Source organism: Labrus mixtus, chromosome 10 (genome assembly GCF_963584025.1).
Source record: "Labrus mixtus chromosome 10, fLabMix1.1, whole genome shotgun sequence".
Lineage (NCBI taxonomy): Eukaryota > Metazoa > Chordata > Actinopteri > Labriformes > Labridae > Labrus > Labrus mixtus.
The window spans coordinates 12,834,834-12,858,843 of record NC_083621.1 but is presented as its reverse complement, the minus strand read 5'-3'; the positions used below and the strand labels follow the sequence as shown (position 1 = coordinate 12,858,843).

Sequence of the window (24,010 nt, the reverse complement as noted above, 5' to 3'; positions counted from 1 at the left end):
GCCTAAGGTCTAATATAAAAAAGCTGCAGGAGGTGTTGTGGTTGCATAAGCAGAAGAAGAAATCTTCTGAGGATAGTAAATTATTTAGAATAGGATGTTTCTGGTAGGTTTTCTATTGCTGGCTCCATGAAACTTTTGGCCTCTCCTGTCTATTTCAAATGTATTTTGAGATTTCTCTAAATGGAGGGATGGGGAAGATGCGAGGAAGGAAAAAAAAAATCCAAGTCTTTGGAGAACATTAAAACATCAGCTATTCAAGTGAGAGCTGTGTGGTTGAGTTGTGTAAGCACCCACCGATCTTCTACAGCAGTTGCTCCTATCAGACTCATGCCGGTCTCCACCTGATTGTAAACAGACATGAGCTTCTGCTCTCTGTCCTGCAGAGCCAGCCGAGCTTCCCTCAGTCCTGCATCTGCCTGGGCGTACTCCTCTTCACTTAGATATTTGTAGGCCACACAGAGCGTCCTGTAGCCCTCCTGAACAGCGACACACAAAGCAACCAATGTCATGAAAGAAGGCACAAAAAGTCTGCCATCATTGTTATTATAAATGTAACCCTGTATGACCCCAGAGTCACACATTATATAAATCTGAACATTTTAAAAACGACATGATTTGGAAAGGCAGTTTGGTTATGGCACCTACTGTTGCATTACGCTCCACATGCATGCGTATCCTTTCGACCTCCTCTTGTTTGACACGGGGAAAGATGGAAGAGTCAGCTCCCTTACAGAAGAGCAGTGTCTCACCTGAACACACAAACACAGAAACAAACAAACTTTAAAGTGCAACGCTTGTTAAGTGTTTTATAACCAACATTAAATCAAAGTCAATGCAATAAACCCGACAGTGAACCCATGCTCACCTGATTTGGATCTGACTATTACACTCATTCGCCTTCTTACAGGATCAAAGTTCAACACATGAAGGAGTTCATACCTTTGGGAAGTGAAACAAATACAAAGAAGTCAAAAATAAATCAAAGCAGGAAAATATGTTAATCAAAAACTTTGATGTAATTACCGGTACTAACTTACATTTCAATGTCCTTGTTCCTGTTGAGAATTTTCATAGATTTGCTCTCCAGGCCCAGAAATGTGAAGCCGTACCTGCAGATGGAGACAAATCCTCACAAATGAGCAATTCATGTACTCATTAATTCAATTCAGACAACTTTATCAATCTCTCTAGAGGCAATTTGTTTGGAGCAGCTTGTACATAAAAGACAAATAAAATCACAGCAAATAGTGATGGAAACAAATACACAAGGGCAAATTATGAAATAAAATATAAAAATAAATACAGATTTTAAGCAGACTGAAAAATAAACAGACTGTATCAAAATAATTAAAGGATCCGTCTCAATAAAAGGATAAAAGGACCAGTCTTACAAAGAAACCGTGAGCTATAACAATTGTTGAATAAATACAATTTAAACACTCTATAATATATTCATATTCAAATAACATGCTTGATCTTTCTACAACTGTCTTAATGGCAGTTCATTTCCCTGTGTGACTACAGCCTCTCTCTTACCTCATTGCACCCTTGACCAGAGCAACCTCATCAGGTGAGGAGGCTATAAAGCCTCTCTGCTCATGAGCTGGATGGAGCACCTCTCCATCCACCCCTAAGCCATCCACCTGGTTTGTCAGTCCGTCCCCTTGGCCTTGACCCTGCTCTGAAGACTCCTTCACCTGGACTGTGTGGCACAGGCACAGGGCACGAAGAAACAAGTCCTCCCTCTCCTAGTAACACAAAGTGAACATGATTAAGATCAGTAAGATGAGATAAAGGACTGAATTAATTCATTTACAGCCTCATAAAAAAGACACATACAGAAGCTGGAGTTCAGATAAAGCTCAGAATTTACAGCTATTTGTCTACACTGACTTCTTATCACCATGTGTGTTAAAGTGCAACAGTCTGTCGAGTGTGATCAGGTGCTCAAGCTAAAAGAGCACAAAGTCAATTTGCTCCCCTCTATGTTGACATGTCAAGGAGGATGTATGTAGGTGACCTATGAAGGGTTTTTCTGAGCAGCGAGCTATGTAATGTCCATATGGTGCCGCTTGTGTGTGAGTGAGTGTTTTTTTTTTTTTTACAACAGATGGAGGGATGCTGCAACACCCACCCTGCCGGCTTTCTGCTGTAGTTTGCTCACAGGTCCATCTGGGACACAGAATCCGTCCAGCTCAGAGCTTGTATCCTGGTACTTGTACTGGAAGCCGTCGATGCAGCACTCGATGAACTCCATGTTGTTCTGAGTAAGGGTGCCAGTCTTGTCTGTGAAGACGTACTCCACCTTCAAGCAATGTCATAAATGGACATGACGGACAATTTCAAACCCATAAAAATTCAGCCTGCAGATTTAACAAGTCTAACAATAAGATGAGGCAGTAACCCACAGGAAGAATTACAATTCATCCCGTTTAACGAAGCATCACCTTTAATTGAGGTAATCATCCGACAAACCAAGTGTGACTGATCTACGGCAGCAGTGTTTGAGTTTAAAGTGAGATAAAACAGGTGAAGTCAGGACAGTGCAGGGAATCTGGTGTTTTTATAGGCAGGACTAATTTCAAGAATTACTGAAAAGTCAATTCTAATTATAGCAACACCTACATCAGTAGATTTTTTCCTATTAGTTTAGTATATGGTTGGCACTAACTGTGAATCAATCCATGTTAGGAGCTTCTTTATCCAGAGCCTGAATCATATAAGACAAGTTGGTGTTCTTAACTTTCATGTGGACATCATTAATGGACACGGCATATTTGTTGTTTGAAAAAAGGTCCACATTTCTAAAAAGGGTTGATAATATAATAAGGGTTATTCTTCCAGGAAGCAAAGGCTTCAAATGCTACAATCTAGTGCCACCACTTGTACATTTTTCTGATTTAATCAACATTCAAGGACACCTTGTTCCATTTTATAATAATACAGGACTTTGAAATGCCTTGAAAGAAGAATAAAACATTATGCATTATTAATAAGTGGGAATGCTGACTTTCAGAAATCAACTCCACGAAGACATAAACTGCTGTCCTTCTTCCTGACCTGTCCCAGCTCCTCGTTGAGGTCTGACGTGTTGACCAGCGCTCCCTCCTTGATTTCGGGGTCGAAGAAGTCCTTGTCCCAGGTGATGAAAAAGGATCCTAAAAACTTTTGCATCTCAACCGTCACATACATGGACACGGGGATGATGAAGTTGAAGAGCACCATGAATGACAGGAAGTCCGTGAACATCTTTAGGTACTGTTGGAAAAATGAAAACAGACACCATTTTTAATGTATATCTTGAGTTGAGATGAATAGGCCTACATTACCCAAACTACACATAAGCAGGCAGCGACAGCACAGTTGTAACACAGTGTTAACAGTTCATGAGGGGCTACAGCAGAAGGTTAACAACCAATGAAATGGATCATATCACAATATAGGTCTGCAGTGGCCTTCTCCCCAAGAAGAGTTTTATGAGTCTGAATCAGGAGAGGCTAGGGCTAGTAAAATGCAGTTTTACAATGAAACTTTGAGCTCTACAGGGTGAGTATTTTCTGTATTAACTGCAGCCTCCAAGGTTCAGGAAACAACTGTGATACACATTATAAAGAGTACTGATGTAATGTTATCAAGGACTTTAAGATGCTACTTTGCTCATGTTTATTCATACCATTTTTTAGAAAGTTTTGTCATGGACTCTTCTGATAGTTGATTGCTTTGACTACAAAGACAGGCAGGTTCCTTTACTGTGTACTCACCAGATTGGTGTCCTTCTCTCTCTGGGTTTTCTCATTATACCAAGGCTCATCTTGTCCGGGCTTGCCCTGCCACACATACTTTAATGTTGTGCACACTAGAGCCTTGCTAACCAATATGCAAAGGTAAACCAGAAGGAAGGCATTGATGGACCTGGAAAATAGGAAATTATATAAGGGAGTGCCACTAGTATTTCATGTATTTCAAACATTAGGGATGGGGTTCATAGGGTAATTCATAACACCATGATACAATATGCAATACATAGCCCATGATAAGGATAATATCCCGATACACTGATTACACCATACTGATCTGATCAAATCTTTGAGAAATTTCAATCTGTTTTCAAAGCTTGTCATAAGACAGAAAAAGCCCCCCTCAAGGTAACTAATTACCTAGCGATAATTAGAATAGAATAGAATAGCTGTATTTGTCATTGTACAAGTACAACAAAATTTGGTCAGTGCAAAGAACCCTTTATAAAGTGCTAGAAATAAAATACAATCTAAAAACACATCACACTTTAACGCACATTCATCCACATTCATCCACATTCCATTGGGGTACAGATACAGATTGCACAATCATTGTTTTGCAGTGTTAAGTGCAGTTACCGCCCTCGGGTAGAAACTGTAGCGAAAAACAAAACACCGAAAAGATAAACACTGATGCATGCACATGCATGCCGCCATAATTTGCCCCACCCCTGCCAAACATCTCTACAACAATTCTTCTAAACCTACTTCTCCACAGCCGAGCGTTTCTGAGACTTGCCCTGGTAGTTAAGGGCCATCTTTGTCTCCATGCCTGTGTAAACTGCAACACCTGCAGAAAGAAAAAAGAGAAGAATGTCTTAAGATACTGAGCCTCACTAATATATTGTTGTAATAAAGTCAAAAACCATTTGACTCACCACAGATTTTCTGAGTGTTCTTTAAAGTTGCCCCTTTCAGCAGAAGGTTTTCTGGGCCCAAAGACCTGCACAATCACATCAGCAGATCAAACAGTTCAGGCACACAGAAGCTGTGTAATCAACACACTCCCCCCCATTCTCTAAATGGAAACCTGGCAGGCAAGCTGGCATCTACTCTAAAATTCACAGTGACAATACACAGTACTACTGCGGTCTGGGCTTTCACCAGTCTCAGTGTTCTTGAGAAGGACACTGGCATTTGTTTATACGGCCATTACAAAATAGTCAGTGATAGATGCCTGTGGGAGAGCTTTGGAAGCAGGGGCAGCAGCCAAGCCAGCCTGTTTTACAGCTTTTCTACAATGGAGGGTCAATGGAATAATGCATTTTTGGTGATTCAAAGGGAAGAAAGTGAGTGCTCAAATAAACTGTGGTTGGATTTAGTGTTCACTGAGTCAGTTGTGCATGAGTGCTCTCACCTTACTGCAGGCTCTTGATTGGTTTTGTAGATGTGCATGCGTCCAACAAACCTAGAACAGAAATGACATAAACACTCAGACGCTATAGACCTTTGTGAAAACAGCACATCTGATCATTTCTTTCATGTATAATTCAATCTGTTCATAAAACACTGGATTTAAAATTGAGGTATCCGAAAACTGCAAAGGTATCTTAAGATGGAAAACTGTAGATACTCAGTGACCTAAAATCAGTTGCAGAAATTTGGGAGCCAGCTGATCACTGGTGGTTAGCCAGCAGCATGCTGTCAGTTTTGTTGACTGAATAGCAGGCATTTGGAGCCACGGCTTACTTTGCCCGTCTCAAACACCTTTCTGATGCCAATGACAATATTCCTACAACTTGCATAAAGGGGGGAGCCACAGGATGTCTGTGGACAGATCTGAGATTCCTAAAACTAATAAATATCGGCTTTAGGATGAGCTCACCAAAGAAAACTCTAATTATCAGGCCTACTTTCACCATTCCTAATATAAAACTAAAGTAAGCAGTGTTTCCCCTAGGTTTACAGTTTTGGGGGGGTGGGGGGGTGCGGGCAGACGGACGCCGACACAAACACTTGAAGGAATCTTGGTGTTCATGTGTTACTTTTAATGACAGCTGTCCTGTTCTATCGGAAAGATATCCTTAAATGACTTCTTTCCCTGATTTCCAACTCTATCCACTATCCTATCTCTACAATAAATGAACAAAAAGCCCAAAATTAAATCTAAAAAAAATATATATATATATTAACTTGACCTTCAAGGGTGGGCAGGGGAGGCCATTGGGGGGACGGGCCGCCCCCCTAATATAATGGTAGGGGAAACACTGGTAAGTGTATTAAGGCTTTGAAGAACCTCTCCATTTAACAACGCACATGTTTACATTAGTGTCCTTGAACACACTTTCAACCAGCATTAAGTTAACGCAAGGCAAAACATGCTTGTGGTGTAAACTTGTTGAGGCCACATGATGAGTTCCTACTTGTAAAGGTCAGGCTGCGGCTGTTCACACTCAATGGTGGCGTTGAGGGATTCCAGATCCTTCTCAGTGTCTGGCACTGTGTAGTGTGTCTGTAGAGGAGGTGGAGAGAGAGGGAGAGTGTGAGCGTCCCTCGGCTCAGGTCAAGAGATCATTTTAGCTTTCCCCTACCTCACACTCACAGACACTACATGAAAATAAGGAGACCTCAAATACCTAAACACTGTGACTGAAACTTGAGCACAGAAAAAAGACAGAAATATGTACTTTTGAAGAACTAGACAATTGTGATGTTAAATAACTTGAACATATTTACTGAAGAACACAATTCTAGATCATACCTTCTCTAATCTTTAAAAGCATCACGTTTATAAACTATAACCAATGAAAGCCACATTTTGGACAATAATCCTTACAAAGTAACCACCTACAACTTAATCATACACATAATTGAATAAGGTGGGGACAGCAGAGTGCTCCCTCTTACTTTATGGTTTGACTCTCCATCCAGACTTGCTGTGGTAACAAAACATGTGTCGTCGTCTCGGCTAGACTGCAGCAGTATTAAATCACAGGGAAAGGTCTTATCTTCCTCCACCTCCACAACATCTCCGACCTGATAAAACAAACACATCCAAACACAGCCTTTTAGGAATGATGATGGTTTACTTTCTCCAAGTTATGAGTCACCAGATCATCGAGCTCTGTCATGGCATTAGTGGCGAAGGTTTAAACAATCACAGCTTTGAGCAGTATTACCACCAGGGAGCAGAAGGACTCCAAATTAAATGCATCAGTTCTGATTTCAAATTAGCAAACAACTGCCAACCAAGTTATTTTGACTTTCTAAATGTTTACTTGAGCTCTTGTCCTTTCAGCAGTAGGAGACACCCTCCTGTTGTGTGAGCTCCTGTACTGGATACAGCTGTCCAAAGACTCACACAGAGTGACAATGTTTTGGTTTTGACAGCTGGATCTTGATTCTCAGTGGTGTCAGCCGCACTAGCAGCCCTTTAGTATGACAACAAGTAATTTGTTTAACTCTAAATATTAAAATATACGTAAGTTTGCATTTTCTGATGTAATTATTATTAATGAATACCATCATGGTTTAACTTTAATATTTTAATGCCTGTTTAACCCGACTGACACCCATACATCCTTAAAACAAATACTGTAGCATACAACAATCAGGTGATTCTGTATTGGAGAAATAGCGTGCACAACATACCCTGGATTCATAATTACCATCACTGCCGTGTTTGAACATGTAATCAGTTTAGCAGTGCATGTTCTCCCCTGTGCATTTATTCCAAACACTGTCGTGTCAAGCTGCCAGCAGCTTCTCTTTGGACATGTCTCCAAGGAAATATAAAATGTACCTTGATCTTCTCACTCTCCTTCCGTATCCTCCGGCCGTCCTCCAGCACTGTTACTGGGTACTTGTTCACCTCATTGTCAGCTTTGTGCCGTAGCCAGTCCTCATAGCCCTATGGCAGCATATGAGAATCAGGTTAACATCATTTGCTTAGTCCTAGAAAACTCCAAAATATGGTCTTCGTAGTATTATTACCTACAGGACAGTGGAACTTAAACTGTTAGATAGAAACATCGTGTCTGCTAACAAAATAAAGTCAATCTTCACAATTATTATTTTATTACTATTTAAAAAAAGTGCCTGCAGCAGCAGGATGGAAAAGCAATTGTCCAGTATTAAATTGAAACAGTATATCATGAAATAATACTGAGCTAGGTAAAAACATAATTCCAGGGGCTGCTGGAGCAGCAGCATAAGCCACAGAGCCTGGTGTAGCCTTCACAAGTACTTTAAGATAGCGATAGAGATTGAGGAGATGCTGAAGAGATGCAAAGGGTACGAAGGAAGGAAACCACAGTGTGTGCCAAGATGGATTTCAAGCCAAAAGTTGGATTACCAAGGAAGATGATAAGAGGAGAGAGAAAATGTGGTTGAGTGATGCAAAGCAGTGATGGCAGGTGGATGAAAGGGGGAGAGAGGCAAGGGAGGCAAGGGAGGCAGGGGAGGTGTTCCACGGATGGTCAGTCGAACCATACAGTTCACCTTAGCCTGACTAATGGAGTCGGGCAGATCGCCTTGGTGTCCTACTTCAAAGCCTGTCTGAAGGCGGTCCGGCACTATCAGTGCACCCCACATATTTTCAGAAGGAAGTCCGCCCACTATTGTGCATTTCAAAGCCCCAGCAGTCGACTTACTAAAAAGACAATCCTAAAACAATATTTCTAAAGCTGAGACTCAGCAACAACAGAGTGAGAGAAAACGACACTCTGCTTGATCATTTGTATCTCTGTAATAGACTCTCTCTCTCTCCTACCCATTTTTCTCCAATTTCCACAGAGCCTATTCTGTCGTTTATGCTGTCAGAATTCACCAATGAAGAATGTTAATACAAAACTCAAGAGCGCTGTAGTCACGTACTTTATACAAAAGCACAGCACGGGATTGAAGAAGGCAGGGGAACTAATTGTGTTTAGAGGAGATTGAGGAAGGATATAATACCGGGGGGACAATATGAGGAAATACAAGTGAAGAGAAAGCAGAATAGAAAAACTAGAGGTCGACCCATTATTGGCCTGGCCGATTATCAAATTATTTTATTTAAGTGCTCTATCTTGGCTCCGCTGCAGGTGGGTTTTTCCCTCTGGATCTGTTTCACTCACCACCCTGTCTCACCTAGGGTCCTGCCCTGAATGCCTGAATGACTGACATCACACAAGTAATATCCAATCAACGCTAAAGCCTGAAAGCCACTGACATGCACAGAGACGAGAGCAGCGTTGAGCAGAGTTTCTGGTTAAGCATTTACACAAAGTCTTGTGTTGGACTTTGGAATATTCCCAATTCTAAACTGCAGAAATGTTTTAATTTTTCTGTAAAAACATATTGGTTTTAAACATCAGTTATTGGTCTCATGAACTACTTATAATCTGTATCGATATCGGCCCTGAAAAAAACAATATTGGTCGACCACTAATAAAAACATTCCTTTGATGAACACTCATTAGCAACATTAAGCTGCCTCTTACCTGCTTAATAGCCGTTACTGTGATCACAAAAAACAAGGGTAGGCCACTGGTGACTGGGCTGGTGGGTGTGTCCACTATCACCTGTAGGGGAGCAAAAGAAACAATTTCACTCAAGAGAAGTATGACATTAACACTCTTTAATCAACACACATTTACTGTCCTCAAAGGCTTACTGCAGCCCATGTCTTTGTGGCCACAGAGGGAGGAGTTTGCGGTGATGGTTTCTGAGATGTGTTTTGCCCTCTAAATGCCGGGTGTAGTCTCTTTCTGTAAGGCAGTTCTATTATCCCCCTTTCATCATCAGGAGGAAACACAGGGGAGACATTTACATTTTGCAAAGGGAGCCAGTAAGGTTCTGGACCACAGAACTTTTAATCAAGTGGGCAAGGGACAGAGTGCTTTATCTGCAGGCATGCCAGCACTTCTGTGTCGCTGCCAAGGCAGAGGGAGAGAGCCAACACAATCTTTGCTGGACTCACCTTACCTGACTGAGCTGTGTGAGATTCAAACTATATTGTATGTGTTGTATTTTTATGTACAGTATACTGCTGCTCATGGAAAGTCAAGGCCCAAAATCAACAGCAAAGAAAACACAGAGGTGACCGGCTCTTTGTCAGTCCAGTATTTGTACTTTTGTTAGAAGTGTTGCAGTGTAATTCAGCACAGAATAATAAAGGAATAACACGAAAATTTCAAAGTGACCTTTTGGTGCGAGCTGAGCTGCACCTAGCTATTTCAGCTATAGATCCCTTCGGTGTTCCTCACTCACATGATTTTACTGGGAGCTGAAGCAGCAGAGGTCTCAAACAAACTGTTAATTACAACTGGGAAATCATATCTTTAAAAAGACATTAACAGTGTTTAAAACATTAAAAGAGTTGTCGACTAATGTTTCAATGTCCAGCCAGGAGCTGGCCCTTATTGATATCTCCGATAACTGTGAGTCTAACAGGTAAAACATAAGAACTATGCAGGATGATACGGTTTGGAGCTGGACTCAAACAAGTTGAAGAATGGTCAAAGCTTCATTATGAACAAAAACATAAATATTAACTGATAAAAATTAAGAGGACTGCCCAAGTGCAGAATATCCTTAATGAGAATTTAGAGTGGGGTCAGTGATCAGGTAATCCCCGACAGCCTTGGCCAGGGCAGCACATGACCAAGGCTCACAGCTAAAATCCCGAGACAAAAAAGCTCTTGAGTGTTTGTGTGTTCCTTAAAACCATCATAAGATGGATTTACTGTGGCATTTCTGATCCTGCAGAAGGCATGCTGTTCTCCCCCTGAGCCGGAGAGCGTGTTCAAGCTCGCACAGGCACGACATATCCAGTTCGTTGGTATTCTGACCAGGAGCATTACACGCTGTCAGACAGACATCAACTCAAGAAAGAGCAGGAGATGCGGTTTGAAGCAGTCTCCAGTGTTCTTACTCACTTGTGCTTGAATTGAGAATAAAAACAAACCTGCTGCACCGCTGAATCTTGAATAGACCTGAACATGCAGTCACATTCTGTACCCATACAGACGCCTACTCACACAAACACACATGTAAACAAACACGCATATAAAGTACAGCAAGCTGTGTTCTACTAGCCTACCCAAGCTTTCTCTGTCATTTCAATTAACTGGAGGATAAAACAATTACAAGGTGGCAGTGATGGAGTTGTGCACATTGACTTTTTCGAGGAGTGCCGATTTAGAGGACAGGCTGCATTATATTTGTAGTGGTTAGCAATTGTGGAAGACAGAAGCAAAGAGTAATAATTCTGCTGCAGTAGCCTCAGGTGTTGCACGCCAGAGGTGAGATTACTCAATGCTCAAAAAGAGCAGAGTGTGCACATGTGGATAGCAAATGGGGTTCTGTGTTAAAGACCCCATTACCCATGACACATTTCTGTAGGCGTTGCTAGAGGATTATAGAGTTCCTCTGCAGGAAATATCCATGTACCCTGACTATGTTAAACCTCCACTGTTTGCATTATCCAATCCCCAATGTCACCCACCAATGGATGGTCATTGTGATGGCGTTCTTCATTTAGGCTTTGAAGTCAATGTATATATCCCTCCACATGTCTAGATTGAAGATTGGCTGATCCCAGAGAAAAAAAGAAACAACTACAGGACAGAGTAATTGAGGACATCATGTCCCTCTGATGCAGCAGCCAGATGGCCAGACTTGAAAAAAAGTGTGACCACAGCACACAGAGTACGCTTCACAAAGCAGACTTTCAGCCAAAATGTTGTTTGATTGTGATTTCTTTGGTTCCCTCGATTTTGATGGCATTTGTTCAATAGAGGACTATAAAAAGAGACGGATCAATTGGTGTGTTTTTTTTAGTATTCATCAACAATGATTCTATAAAAATGCTTTCTTTCATCTTGCACTACAAAAGTGTGTGAAATCAGACTCGGCAAGCTTCACAGGCATTACTGCATCAAGGACAGGCCTCGTTTCTGGAACAAGTTGAGGGTTAAAACTATACCCGATTGAAAATACTGCAGCAGCAAACTCCAAGGAACACTAAAAACCTTCAGAAAACCTTTAGCTACTGTACAGCAGCCAAATAATAACACATACTTTTCCCAGAGCTCGCCTTGCATAGTTTATCTGCACTGATTCAAAAGAATCCCAGTTAAACTTCCAGATGGCCCAATACCTTTCCTGCTCTGCACCAAATGCAAAGCCAAAAAACCCTCAGTGATAGGAGTGAACAGTGTGCTGATGCTGATGTGTGGCTGTGATATCAGAGCTGAAGAGCAAAGCAGCATAAAGCCCTTCATCTGTGCCGGGGAAGTGTGTCAGAGTGAGCGACAGACAGCAGGTTCCAGGGGTCCCAGGGTGTGGGCCCCTGGTGTCCTCCACCCTCCCACTCTCTCCTTTTTTCCCATTGCTCTCTCATCAACGTTTCTCTCACTCTCGTCCCCCGTTCTATTCCTGTTCGATCAAATTCGAGCAAAGACATGCAGAGCTATTTTTAGCCGAGTGGTGCTTTTTTATCAGCCTGTGTCTATTTGTGGCTCTCAGAAGTACAGAGGGCTTCCTGGCTGCTGACGTCAGCAGTGCAGCGCTGCAGAGAGATGGGTGGAATGTGGGAGAGAAAGGAGGGGGGGGAAGAAAAATGGGGAAAAAAGAGAGCAAATGACAAAAGGGAGATACAAAAGGAGGAGAGGACAGAGTTGCAGGATGCATGACATTTGGTCGTTGGTTGAGCATTTGCATAGAGCCTCTCGGGGGAAAGTGAGAAGGTTTATTTCTGTCGGTGAGATGCAAGATGTGTAAAGAAATGAGCGCGCACAGAGCCTGTGTACCTGTTTCTCTCTCAACTCTTCTCTGTGATATAATAGCAGGCTGCATGGGAAAACTGAGTGGTTAGGATAAGGAGCCCCTCAAGAGAGGCTGGATTAGTGGAGAAACGCCAACCACGCTGCAGCGAGGGTAAACACCGTCAGCAAACCCAGGACACCCACTGAGTCATACATCACACACAAGCACATACACACATGCAATGTGTTCACACACAAACAAACACTCTATACTGCACAAATCACACACGCTGACGATTATTGTGTGTTAGCATGTTTGGTGCAAACATGCATGCTAGTTTGCTCCAGCATTAACTCATGACAATTTCACACATTAGATCCCAACTGTCCATAATCCAGAACCTTTATTCATTAGCCGAGGATGATATGGAGTTGAACCTGGCAGACTGGAGAATAGAGGCTAAAGTGAACTGTAAATACAGGTAGAAACAAGGGCAAGGGGGAAATATAAACACAGCAATTGATCTGCCATTGGCTCAAGAATTATGGAATTACTCTGTGACAGCAGCACAGTGATATTTCTCTCTTTAGTAAAGCGCTGAGCTTCTCGGAGTAGTCATTCTGTAAGCTCATTGAATCTGCATGTTCCTACAGAGGCCCATCTCAAGCACCTGTTTACTCTAGAGGGCTGTCTGCCACCAAAGTTTAGGTTAAGCTAAAATTACGGCTATTAGTAGTTTCCATCTTAGTGGATCAGAAAAAAGGGACGAGGAAAGACGAGAGGAGAGGAGAGGAGAGGAGAGTTCACTTCAGAGCGCAGAACAGGGGAATAAGGATGCCAGTCAATGCATCACTGTCAGCGCTCTTGGCCAGCTGACAGCTTCTACTTCTAAGGAAAGGGAAACAGAATATAAGCTAACAATGAAAGACAAACTGGTGATCAGGGATCACCGTATCATAATACCCACAAACATCAGGTAAAATTGCCTTTTCTTTAATGATAACTGAAGAAATTACACTAAAAAAGACATGAAGTCCAAACACACTGATTCATCCTTTAAACCATGTGATCTTATTTTAGACTAATGCCATATTGATGTGCTAGATAAAAGATATCTTCATGCTCCTAAGTAGTTTTAGCAGCCTGTGATAAAATCCTTTAATTAGGTAACATGTGATCTGACAGCTCTGGAATAATGGACTTAATGGCTGGAAGACAAGAACTGCTGGATCACAATCTAAGTACTTATTCAGAGAAATTCTCCTAACACAAACTGGGTACGGTGGGTACGTTTCCATTTACACACATCCCTGGTGTTTGGTGTAAAGTCTCAGTGAAATGAAGGCAGTGTTAGAATAATGCCAGGTAAATGTACAAATAGGACGGCATTTCAGTATTTTAAATATATATTTTTGTTTAATTTCCACTGACTTTCACACAGAAACGGGTCAAAAAGTGTTGATATTTCATTGTGTATGGTAGCTTTGTTTCAAACGCTGCTTCTCCATTCACTTTCACCATGTCGGGATCATGCAGGGATCAGCTGGTGGCTGAGTGACAGCCTGCTCACGTTACAGCCTGCTGTAGTGTGTTGCTTTAAACTTTCAGCCTAACTCTGTACGTGTTTCCTTTTGAGTAGTCGACACGTGGGAAACGATTTTTGCCTTTTATTTTATTTTTTTTTACCGTTTTCACTTCCTTGTCAATTTAGTCGACACGGAAACTGAAACGTCCCCACACCACTGATTTGAAAGACGGCAGTGTTTCCTCATACTGCAGCCTCTCCTCACTGCACGCCATGTAAAGGTAATGTGTGCAGTGTTGTCAGCTTCCCCAACTTTAGCGCATGGTGATTGGATAGTAACTCGATGGGCAGGGGTTTCCTTATACCAGCGCGTGGACTCACAGGCACACACAAACAGAGCCAATTAAGAGAGAAATATTTTGCATGTAGGCTCGTAAGCAAAACTGTAAAACCGCAATTTACAAGCACGTATTGAACTGTGGATGTCGTACCTGATGGTTCAATATTATATTGAGAATTGTTGCATTCCTAATTCACATTATGTGAGAAGTCAGAGAGGAGAATGGAAAATGTTGAATTATGTTTTGCGGTGTGAGAACAGAGCTTACTCCATTTTCTGAAGAAAACTGAATTTACACACATAGGCACACACACAAACTATGCAAGAGAAAGATGTTGACACATGCTATATTACAAACATGTGGCAGAGTTCACACCGCCAGTAACGGTTTCACACACGCCTTCACAACATGCAAATAGATATATTTTCACACACTCAAGTGACACATTAACCCATTCAGAATGACCATCCACAGGGCTTAACCTGCTCCATTATGCCGTCTGAAAATGTATCAGACATGTACACACAGACCCAGTCACAACAGGCATTCCATACAGTCATTATTTGTCAAAAGAAAAACTTGGTTTGGATTGAAGCACTGAGAAAGCTTGTCCTCACCTGCACCAGGAAGATGATAAGGAAGTAGAAATTGGCAATTCTTCTAAACTGTTCAAACAGGTTCTTTGGTAGAAAATTCCAAACTGTGTACTGTGGAGGGAAGGAGAGAAAATTGCATGTGAGTCACAGAGAAACCAAATAGTTATAACAGTGTCTGCTTTTTCCTGATCTTTTCTGTGTCATTTTCTCATTCAGGCATCATGTTTTCTGCTGAACTCTGGGAGGTTCAAGAAGGACTTGGCAAAGAAGGAGACAGATTAGAGGCATTCAATATTCACAGACTCTTGCATGTGTGCATTCTGTCTGAACTGAGGGAGGGGGGGACTTCAAAAGCTAAAAGTCTCTGTTCTTCGTATTGCCTTGGGAGACGGCCCTTGGGGGAGCACAGGTATTTCATTGATTTGGATTAATGATTTATCTGCTTAATTTGGCTCCCCTTGAACACTGAGCCAATGAACTTATCAGGCTGGGGACTGTTTCTGTCTTTATTTTCTATTTTTTTAAGTGGCCATGACTGCTGCTGATAGCATCGCAGACACTTTTATCTGCTTAAATCCCTGAGAGGCAGCTCAACAATGCCCTGTTAGTAACTTTGTGTCACACTACAGTGTATCAGGGTGAGAAACACACACGCAGGGAATCACAAAGAAATGGCAATAAGGCAGTGTTTATGAAGGGGGAATGTCTGAATGGGGATAGTGTTGAAATGCAGAGGCAGCAGAATGGACCATCTCATTTTGCCAGAGGAAAAGAGAGTGAAAGTAATGAGAAAAGGGTTGGGGGGGGGAGTAGCAAGGGTGGCTGAGTGCGGCGGTGCAGTAACAGCAGCAGCAGCAATGAGAGCGAAAGGGAGGAGAAGCGGAGATTGGTCGTTGCAGAGTGCAAAAGCAACAGGATGATGGAGAGCAGAGGCATGGAGGAGCATAAACACTACAGCCGGGGTAATTAAAGGCTGTTTACCCTGACATGCTGGCAGGAGCCAATTGATTGGCCCATCCTCAGTGGGACCCTCTGCACCACTATAAATCCTAGTCCCTGTCTAACTCTCATACCGTGCTTCCTTCTCATCATTACCCTTCATATCCATAACCTGCATCTTACTGCTGACACAGGACTGACGGGTGAGATTTAGATGATGGGGGTGGGGGGTAGATCAAAGTGGCATGCTCCGGCATTGAGTAGAAGCCAATGCAGAAATGCAAAAAAACTGTAGGTCCTCAAGTGTCCACTTGAGACTGGATCCAAAAGCCCCGAAAGACACTTAACCTCATATTAAGATGCCCGTTTTGACAGTAGATATAACATGTTTATAGTTATCAGGGGTGTTGTAGCTGTTCGCTAGGAGGCTTAAGGCCCATCTCAGCTCCACCTCTTGCTTTTTCTAGGTTGAGCAAAAGTGAGGTTGAGACAGCCTTTTTCAATAAGGCAACTGCCGCCAGTGGGCTTCAAAATGACCCATCAGTAACGAATAGGTGATGTCACTGAGACTACGGCCATGTTTTATACACTCTATGGGTCTATCAGAGCCTCGATAGGGGGGAACAGCTGAAATGCCCACCCTGCAAGTACATTAATAGCAGTCATGTATTTCACTGCCACAGCCACTGCTCTCCTGACAGACAAATAATCTCCTTCCGTAGGGAGCGAGGATGAGCATGTGGAGCGGCAGTGGGAGGAGGAATAAAGAGAGGAAGACACAGGAATGCTCAGGACTGTTCAAGAGTTCATTTTGCATTCCAAGTGTTAGATAAGAGAAGGAAAAAAAAGCCTGGAGGCAGTTGGAACGAAATATGCAGAGGAGCTGAGAAACAAACTGAGAGGTATATGAATTTAATCTCAGTGTAAGGCCAGACTGCTGCGCTGGGAGATGTGAGTGTGTGCGAGTGCCATTCTCACCTTGGAGGACACGATCCTGTTATCACAGAACTTGGGTGGGATGAAAGCCTCATTGGTTGAAGATGAGCAATGGCCAACGTAGATAGTTCGACTGTCCACTCTTCTCTCATCGCCGCCAAGCTGGAGGAGGCGGGAAGCAGAGGTGGGAGGGGATGAAGATGAAAAGAGAGGAAGAAGGAGGCATGTTTGAGTCATTTAAGGTACTTCTCTTCAATAAACAGAAAACAGACTTTGAACCTGCATGGGAAAATCTCAGGAGATAAATTACAGTAACTTGAGAGTAAAGGCTTAAATTGTCTACGATAACTATGAGGGATGTAGAATAAATCAATAAAAACATGAATTAATTGTTATATGGTTCTTTGTTATTTCAGCTGCAGAAAATCCACAATAATCACCAGGGCTTTGTAGAGGCCATACAACACAACAGTGTGATGAAGCCTAAAGTGCACCCACAGGTCAAGAATTAAGAGATTAGAATTTCTACTGGGGTGCAGAAAATTAAAAAAAGACTTTGGAAGCACTCTACTAGAAAACAACTGAGCACCAGCCAATGCCTCTGAGAGGGGACAAAGAGAAGTATGACAAGGGTCAGCGGGCCAAAATGAGGATCGCGCGAGGTCTATAACTTAATTTCTTTTCTCCTAGGTGGTCACTCATCGATGATAAACGAGTAATAAATGCAGGCAGCCAAGAGAAAAATGCTGTGCTCAGATTTATGGGTTGAGCTGTCTTGTTGTGATGCAGATGGCAGGGTGATAGGAACTGTACACACACACTTACTCGTGCACACACACACACAGACACACACACAGCGAAAAACACACACAGACACACAGACACACACTCACACACACACAGACATATGTGCACACACACGCATCAACATTAGGTGGCCTGGACGTTCCTCTTCCATATAAGGCAGATGTATCACAAAGCAAGGCTGAAAGTCGGGTCGTTCTTCCACTTTATTTTACGGTACCCTTGTGTTAAATGTTATAAACAGTACATTAAAAATGATGAACTAAAAAAAATAGTTTAAGAATTTCAAATTTAAAAGTTTTTCCTCCACTGTGTGTAACTGCAAGGTTTATTCTTCAACATGAGGCTGTTCTTACACATCACTTATTAACTCCAAGTGGAAAAATGTATTCATTAACATTCTTTGAAGGCTTGGGAGAGATTTAATTATTACGTTCTACTGAAGATTATAAAGCAGCATTGTTACAGTTTTACAATAACACTGGTTAAGTAAGAGGATTTCACGTGGACCGGTCAGGTTTGAACAATGCCGAGTCTGTTTACTAAGGCCAGAAGGATCAGCCAAACACAGACACAATTTAGCAGACACAATATAGCATAATGCATTATTATAAAAAAAAAGATTCACTTTAATGTACTTGGAAATTAAATGAATCAGGACCGTACACAAGCATACTTTTTTTCCTGAAGAGTGCAGCCTAAAAATCTTTGCCTTGCTGTTCTTTCAATGGCCTCAATTTCTGTCCTGACTTTGGGGGGAACAACCACAAGCAAAGGCTGGATGATCATGATAGCACCAGAGCCAGCACACTGGATCAGCTAGAGCTACTAACTGCACCCTTATTTGTTTCCACCTGCTCTTCTTTCTTATCTTCAAGGATGTTCCTTATCTCTCCCACTTTCAAGGGCAAAATACCACAAAACATACTTAAGATCTTACTGTGATAAGCTGTTGACCATTTTAAGTGCCAAACCAGGTACGCATCATTTAAGCAATTTCCCGGGGGTAAAACAATCTTAAAAAGGTCCCATTTAAGAAATCTTGAGATGCTAAATGGAGATAAATTGTTGATAAAAACATTTGGATTTGTTCATCAAGTGCTCTGTTTTATTTGTGTATGATGCATGATGGATTTTGATAATTATTTGCTTGTAATGTAGATTTGTTGTCCTCTTGACCAAAAATGTTGACATGACAGATGTTTAACCATCATGGACTTGGTAAATGGACTTGAGCTTATATAGCGCTTTTCTAGTCTTCCGACTACTCAAAGCACTTTCACACCGCAGGTCACACCCACCCATTCACACCCTTTCACACACTGATGGTAGTGATCGCTATGTGGTATCATCCATCAGAAGTAACTAATCCCATTCATACACCACCACTAAGCAATGGGAGCAACTTGGGGTTAAGTGTTTTGCCCAAGGACACATCGGACATGTTGCCCAGCTGGGGATTGAACCCTCGACCTTCCGGTTGAGAGGCGACGACTCTACCAACTGAGCCATTTGGTCGCTGCTGATCCCGAGCTCTGCAGCTGCATCATGTGCTCTTCATACTGAAAATACCTGTAATTTGGCACATTTTACTCACTTTGTTTTTCTAGTCCATATTTTATTCAACAATGTACTGGAACTGATGAGATTCCCATCTGGTGTTGTTAATAATTTAACAAGTAACTCGTTGTAAAAAAAAGACCACATGAAGTCTGCATCTTCTTTTGTTTTCAGCTCACCTATTCTCGTGATTTTCGCTGTGGCTGGGAGCTAACGGTATATATATGCACACGTCGAGCAAATACACACAATCAATTAACATGGGTCACCACTATCAATTTTGAAAACAAGTTAAGTTCAAGCTCTATTCAAACATACTTATACTTGGAAATGACAAGTATCACCACACATGTGGGCCTGCATCATAAAAAATTCCCCTTATCTCAGTAATACAGTTTATTACCCCCCTTTCATGAATATGTTGCAAACAATCCATTCGTTTCTCCTCCAACAGTAAAAAAATATTACCAAAACAGGACCCATCATACCAGTTCTTACAGGAGCTGTGCTTTCAGCTCAAATACAAGTTGTGCAGCCAATACTGCGTCTGTTCATTATTATAGGTTTTGCAGGCAGGGGTCTGTTTTCTCTAACACAAAGGCCAGCAACATGGGGGTTGAGGAGACAAATTACCATGAACATCTGATACTGGACAGGCGCCGGGGATGGTGTGAATTATGGCCACCTGGAGAGGGAGCTGCAAAAACTCTGTTGCTGATGAGAGGTTAGATCAAAGAATAACCTCAAACACTTAACAATCTTATTTATGCATGTATGGATATAACAGCTAACATAATTCCAGTTTGCACAATAATTTGCTTCTCATTAATTGTGCAAAAATAAAGGCCAAATTCTTATCTTAATTTTGAAATAATAATGGCTCAGTCTTGAGTACCAAGCCAACAGGGCTTACACAGTGCTCCCTTGTACATGAGCAGCATTGCTCACACCTCAGTATGTCTGTCAAATCTACCATCCCCTAACCACTCGGTACACACCGACACTCCTGCAGCAGGACCGGACAGACCTGGCTGCCAAAGGATGAAAGCAGAGAGAGTGGGAGGAAGAAAAAGTGTGGGAGAGCAAGGAAGTATAACAGGATGCAAAGACACAAGGAGGATATCCAGGTTTTCAATATCAAACAACAAGCACTCAAGAGGAGCAGTAAGCCAAGAACAACCCCATGGACTACCTTGTTCATTTATTTGAATCAGATGCTGTGTAGCTGGAAGTTACACTTCATCTGTGCAATCTATGAACTGAATATAAGCATTCCTAATGCCAACACCTAATATAACATTTAAAAAAGCAGTGCAAGAGCAGAAGCAATCACGTAGCCTAATACAGGCTGTACAGACAAAACATGAACTGCAAGCACAGAAGAATTTACAAAGCAAATTAGCCTTGAGTCAGAGGACGTGCAAAGGGCTCTAGCTTCAGGATTACAGGTCAGACAGTCAACAGGAATAGTTGGCTGGCTTCCCCTGAAGTGCCAGTCTTTTAACTGTACCCATCAAGATTGATTATGCACATGAGCCACGCTGAAGCATACAGTTTCAAGGTCAAAGGCCTAATAACAAAGTAAACACCTGGTTTTATGTACGTAGATTTAGTTAACATTTGCTGCAATCTACAAAAGCGAGCTCTAGCCTTCAGAGAGGATTCTCAAAAAGAAATGTTGGCACATACACACTCATAATTCAGGCTGACAATTTCATTCTATATAAAATGAGAACTTCTCCATGCCCTGGAGCGCCAAAGATAACAAAGAAACTATTGAATGGTCATTGATTTAGAGGTGGATTCCCTGTAGAAATATATTGAGGGTCAGACGATCAGGCCCCACTTCATTTTGGAGCATTTACGTGATTGCAATGCTCATCCACAAAATAGTGATCTAAAGGCCACACAAGAAATGCTAATGTAAGGAAAAAATGGAACGGATTACATTATCTTTGCCCCTTTGTCAAAGGTCAAACAAAACCATTCGATGCCAATGATGTTAGCAAGTAAAGCAAAAGTGGCTGAGAGTCAAGTGCCGGTATTTCAATACCACACAGTGGGTTTGTCCCTGATGAAAAAGCATCAGCTCCATAATGTGAATGAGGATCAATAAAGCAAACATCCAATGCTCAATTGAGCTGAAATGTAAAGCTCTGTCAGAAACAAACGGTGCATTAGAGCATTGGTTCCCAACATGGGGTCAGGGCCCCTGGGGGTGGAAGGGGGGGGCCCAGTCTTTCTAGATAATCCAAGGAACATTGGGGACATTCATAAATATAACATGCATTCAAGGACTAAAACTTTGTATCAAATTATGCTTTAAATTGAGTTATGCACACATTGAGCAAATGGCTCGGGGCAGGACGGGGGGGGGGAAGGTTCTTCACTGGGAGCAGAAGCATTCAGCTTCTGCCAAACTCCAAATGATGACTCAGGTCTTATGACACAGCGTCCTGTCACACCATCTCACTACTCGGTGACTATCCTGCTTTGTCACAGGCTGCATGCTGTTAGCAGAACACAAACATGTACACTGTGGTACTAAACCATCACAATAGGAACTTTCTGACAGGAACTCTGCGCAAAAACGAAATTACATTTTTATATCATCTTGAAACAAGACAGTATGTGACTTCTAGGAATCTCCTAACCACAATTAAATCAAAATGTATATTGTATGTAATTTAATGTAATAATGTAAAGTTGCTATGAAAGTTCATTGTTAAAAAAAAGGCAGAATTGCTGAGGAAGCACTGACATGACAAAATCCTGTTCACACTCACAGACAAGGAAAGTTGCACGTGTAATAAGCTTCATAAGGTATGAAGGTAACTTAAAGAATGTCCTGACTAATTTCCTAGCTCTCTGATGAATGATTATAAAACACTTTTCCATCATGATAATGTGTCCAAACTGATTGTTTTATTTCATGGAAACTGGAGAAAAAAACATTATATGTTATATATATTTTCTAAGTTTTCTTTGCAAAGGGTCTCTCGATGAAATGTAATTGAAACCAGCCAACAAAATCAAGGATTTATCCAAAAACATGTATAACCTTAGGTTTGGACATGAAAATTTTATGTTGAATATAACCACTTGTCCAATTGGCACCTCAGTTTTCCAGATTTATAAACCCTGTCATGAGTTTAACATTTCTTTTGGTTTGGTAGGATATGCATCACATAAGAACTATAGAGCACGCCCAGGACACCCAGTTTTCTTCGACAGAGCCCTCTTTAAAGACATAGACATGTTGCCTTTTAAGGTCTACAAGTCTGACAGAGAGCATACAATAAATGGTTCTTGATCTGAGGTCTGCTCTGGACAGCAAAGTGTGTTTTAATGCTTACATCTTTAGTTGTTTAGCTTTGTGTCAAGCTTTGAACTGAATCTTGGCTGTGGCTGCTTACATGTGTTTCTTCAGACGAGGAGTGTTTGGTGTCAAGCAAGTTAATCTGACAAGTTTTTCTAAGCAAACAGGAAGTGGAGATGAAGCTGTGATGTGGAAAATAAGGCAGCTGACAGAATGTTAGGCGAGGACTGAGCAAGGATTTTTTGCTCTGCTACAGCTTGTGTTCACTCAAAGTTGATGGCTTTACTTTTTCATAGAAATACACTCTAGTAAATTGGAGAAAAAAAAAAGAGTAAGCCCCAAAAAGGATACAGTGGTTTGGCTTTGTTCTGATAAGTCTGCTCTTGTGGTTTTTGTAACTTGGATTGAGGGAACAAAAAAAAAAAACAAGCTAATTCAGTAAGGAATGCAGGAGCTGTGCCATTAAGCTTAAAAAAAATCCTCTAAGAAAATCTACTTAAACACATTTAATGAGGTGTGAGGGAGCTGTGTGAAGAAGAGAGAGCGCCAGGGACCTGCGCTTGTACCTCTTTATGTCCTGCACGTGTACTAATAACACTCTGCAGCACAGTGAGAACGACAGAACCGTTGTTAAGTTGATGTTCGCGTTTGACCTCGGTATCCATTTCATGTAAGTCTCTTTGCAAAAATGATCCAAGCTGCACACTGTCTAATTACTCATTCAGTTTTAGCAGAACACGAGGAGAGTGGGCTGCATGTGAGAGTGCCTCAGTCCCTTATCATTTTCTACGACTTAACATCATCGGCTCCAAGTGCATCTTATCTCTCCTATCAGCTTTTATGATGTCGCTCTCAGCGCAAGTTGATTCACTACAGGTCGACCTTATCTGCAGCTTAATGCAGTACCTGTTAGCAGTTTTCCCTGGGAACAGGAGAGAAACCATAACAGGAGAAGCTTTAAGAAAGGATAAATTACATTACAGTAGGCCTGAACAATAAAAAAATGCTGTCTTAGAGAACAGGAAAAGAGGGAATACAAAAGCAAAAATGCTTAACTGCCAGTAAACCACTTTGAGAAATGTTGATGACATCAGTAAAAAAGGACTAACTGCAACATAAAGTTGGTACAATGACAGGCTGAATAGCGCTGAGTGATGAACGTTTGAATAAAAGGGGAAAGATGCACACGGTGAGTCAATGCTGTTAGTCACTGCAGTACTCTATCTGGCACTCGCTGCTTTGTCATTCTCTTCAGCGTTTCTTGTCAGCCCACTTGCCTGTCTTCTTCCAGCATGATCACTCTGTCTCACTAATTGTAACTCTCTTAGATTTGATTACACATCCAAGAGCTCATTGCCCAGGCAGCAGAAAATGTACAAAAGCTTGGTTATCTTTTTGAAGAAAATATAGCACTGAGACAAATGAACATCAAACCCAAAATTAAAAGTTTGTCACTTGAGTGGCTTTAGAAGTATTTACCTTTTTGATTCATTCCCCCTGAA

The 24,010-nt window shown here is 41.7% G+C and overlaps 2 protein-coding genes across 10 annotated transcripts in view; one reads left to right on the top strand and one right to left on the bottom strand.

The window, feature by feature from the left end:
- Positions 1 to 24,010, top strand: part of rab41 (RAB41, member RAS oncogene family) — a 209,847-nt gene that overhangs the window by 55,554 nt on the left and 130,283 nt on the right. The gene's annotated exons all lie outside the window — the stretch shown is intronic.
- atp11c (ATPase phospholipid transporting 11C) overlaps positions 1 to 24,010 on the bottom strand; it is a 44,711-nt gene that overhangs the window by 12,365 nt on the left and 8,336 nt on the right. For all 9 annotated transcript variants that reach the window (XR_009674667.1, XR_009674666.1, XM_061048365.1 and 6 more), the window contains exons 2-18: positions 16,868 to 16,987; positions 14,972 to 15,061; positions 9,221 to 9,301; positions 7,540 to 7,647; positions 6,645 to 6,773; positions 6,161 to 6,249; positions 5,155 to 5,205; positions 4,676 to 4,740; positions 4,506 to 4,587; positions 3,762 to 3,912; positions 3,061 to 3,258; positions 2,135 to 2,305; positions 1,537 to 1,748; positions 1,038 to 1,109; positions 866 to 939; positions 646 to 749; positions 295 to 476 (exon numbers count right to left, since the gene is read on the bottom strand). Coding sequence is in view for 7 of the 9 variants with exons in the window: in XM_061048365.1 (XP_060904348.1) it covers positions 295 to 476; positions 646 to 749; positions 866 to 939; positions 1,038 to 1,109; positions 1,537 to 1,748; positions 2,135 to 2,305; positions 3,061 to 3,258; positions 3,762 to 3,912; positions 4,506 to 4,587; positions 4,676 to 4,740; positions 5,155 to 5,205; positions 6,161 to 6,249; positions 6,645 to 6,773; positions 7,540 to 7,647; positions 9,221 to 9,301; positions 14,972 to 15,061; positions 16,868 to 16,987 (1,979 nt within the window). In the remaining 2 variants the exon portion in view is untranslated. The remainder of the gene's footprint in view (positions 1 to 294; positions 477 to 645; positions 750 to 865; positions 940 to 1,037; positions 1,110 to 1,536; positions 1,749 to 2,134; positions 2,306 to 3,060; positions 3,259 to 3,761; positions 3,913 to 4,505; positions 4,588 to 4,675; positions 4,741 to 5,154; positions 5,206 to 6,160; positions 6,250 to 6,644; positions 6,774 to 7,539; positions 7,648 to 9,220; positions 9,302 to 14,971; positions 15,062 to 16,867; positions 16,988 to 24,010) is intronic.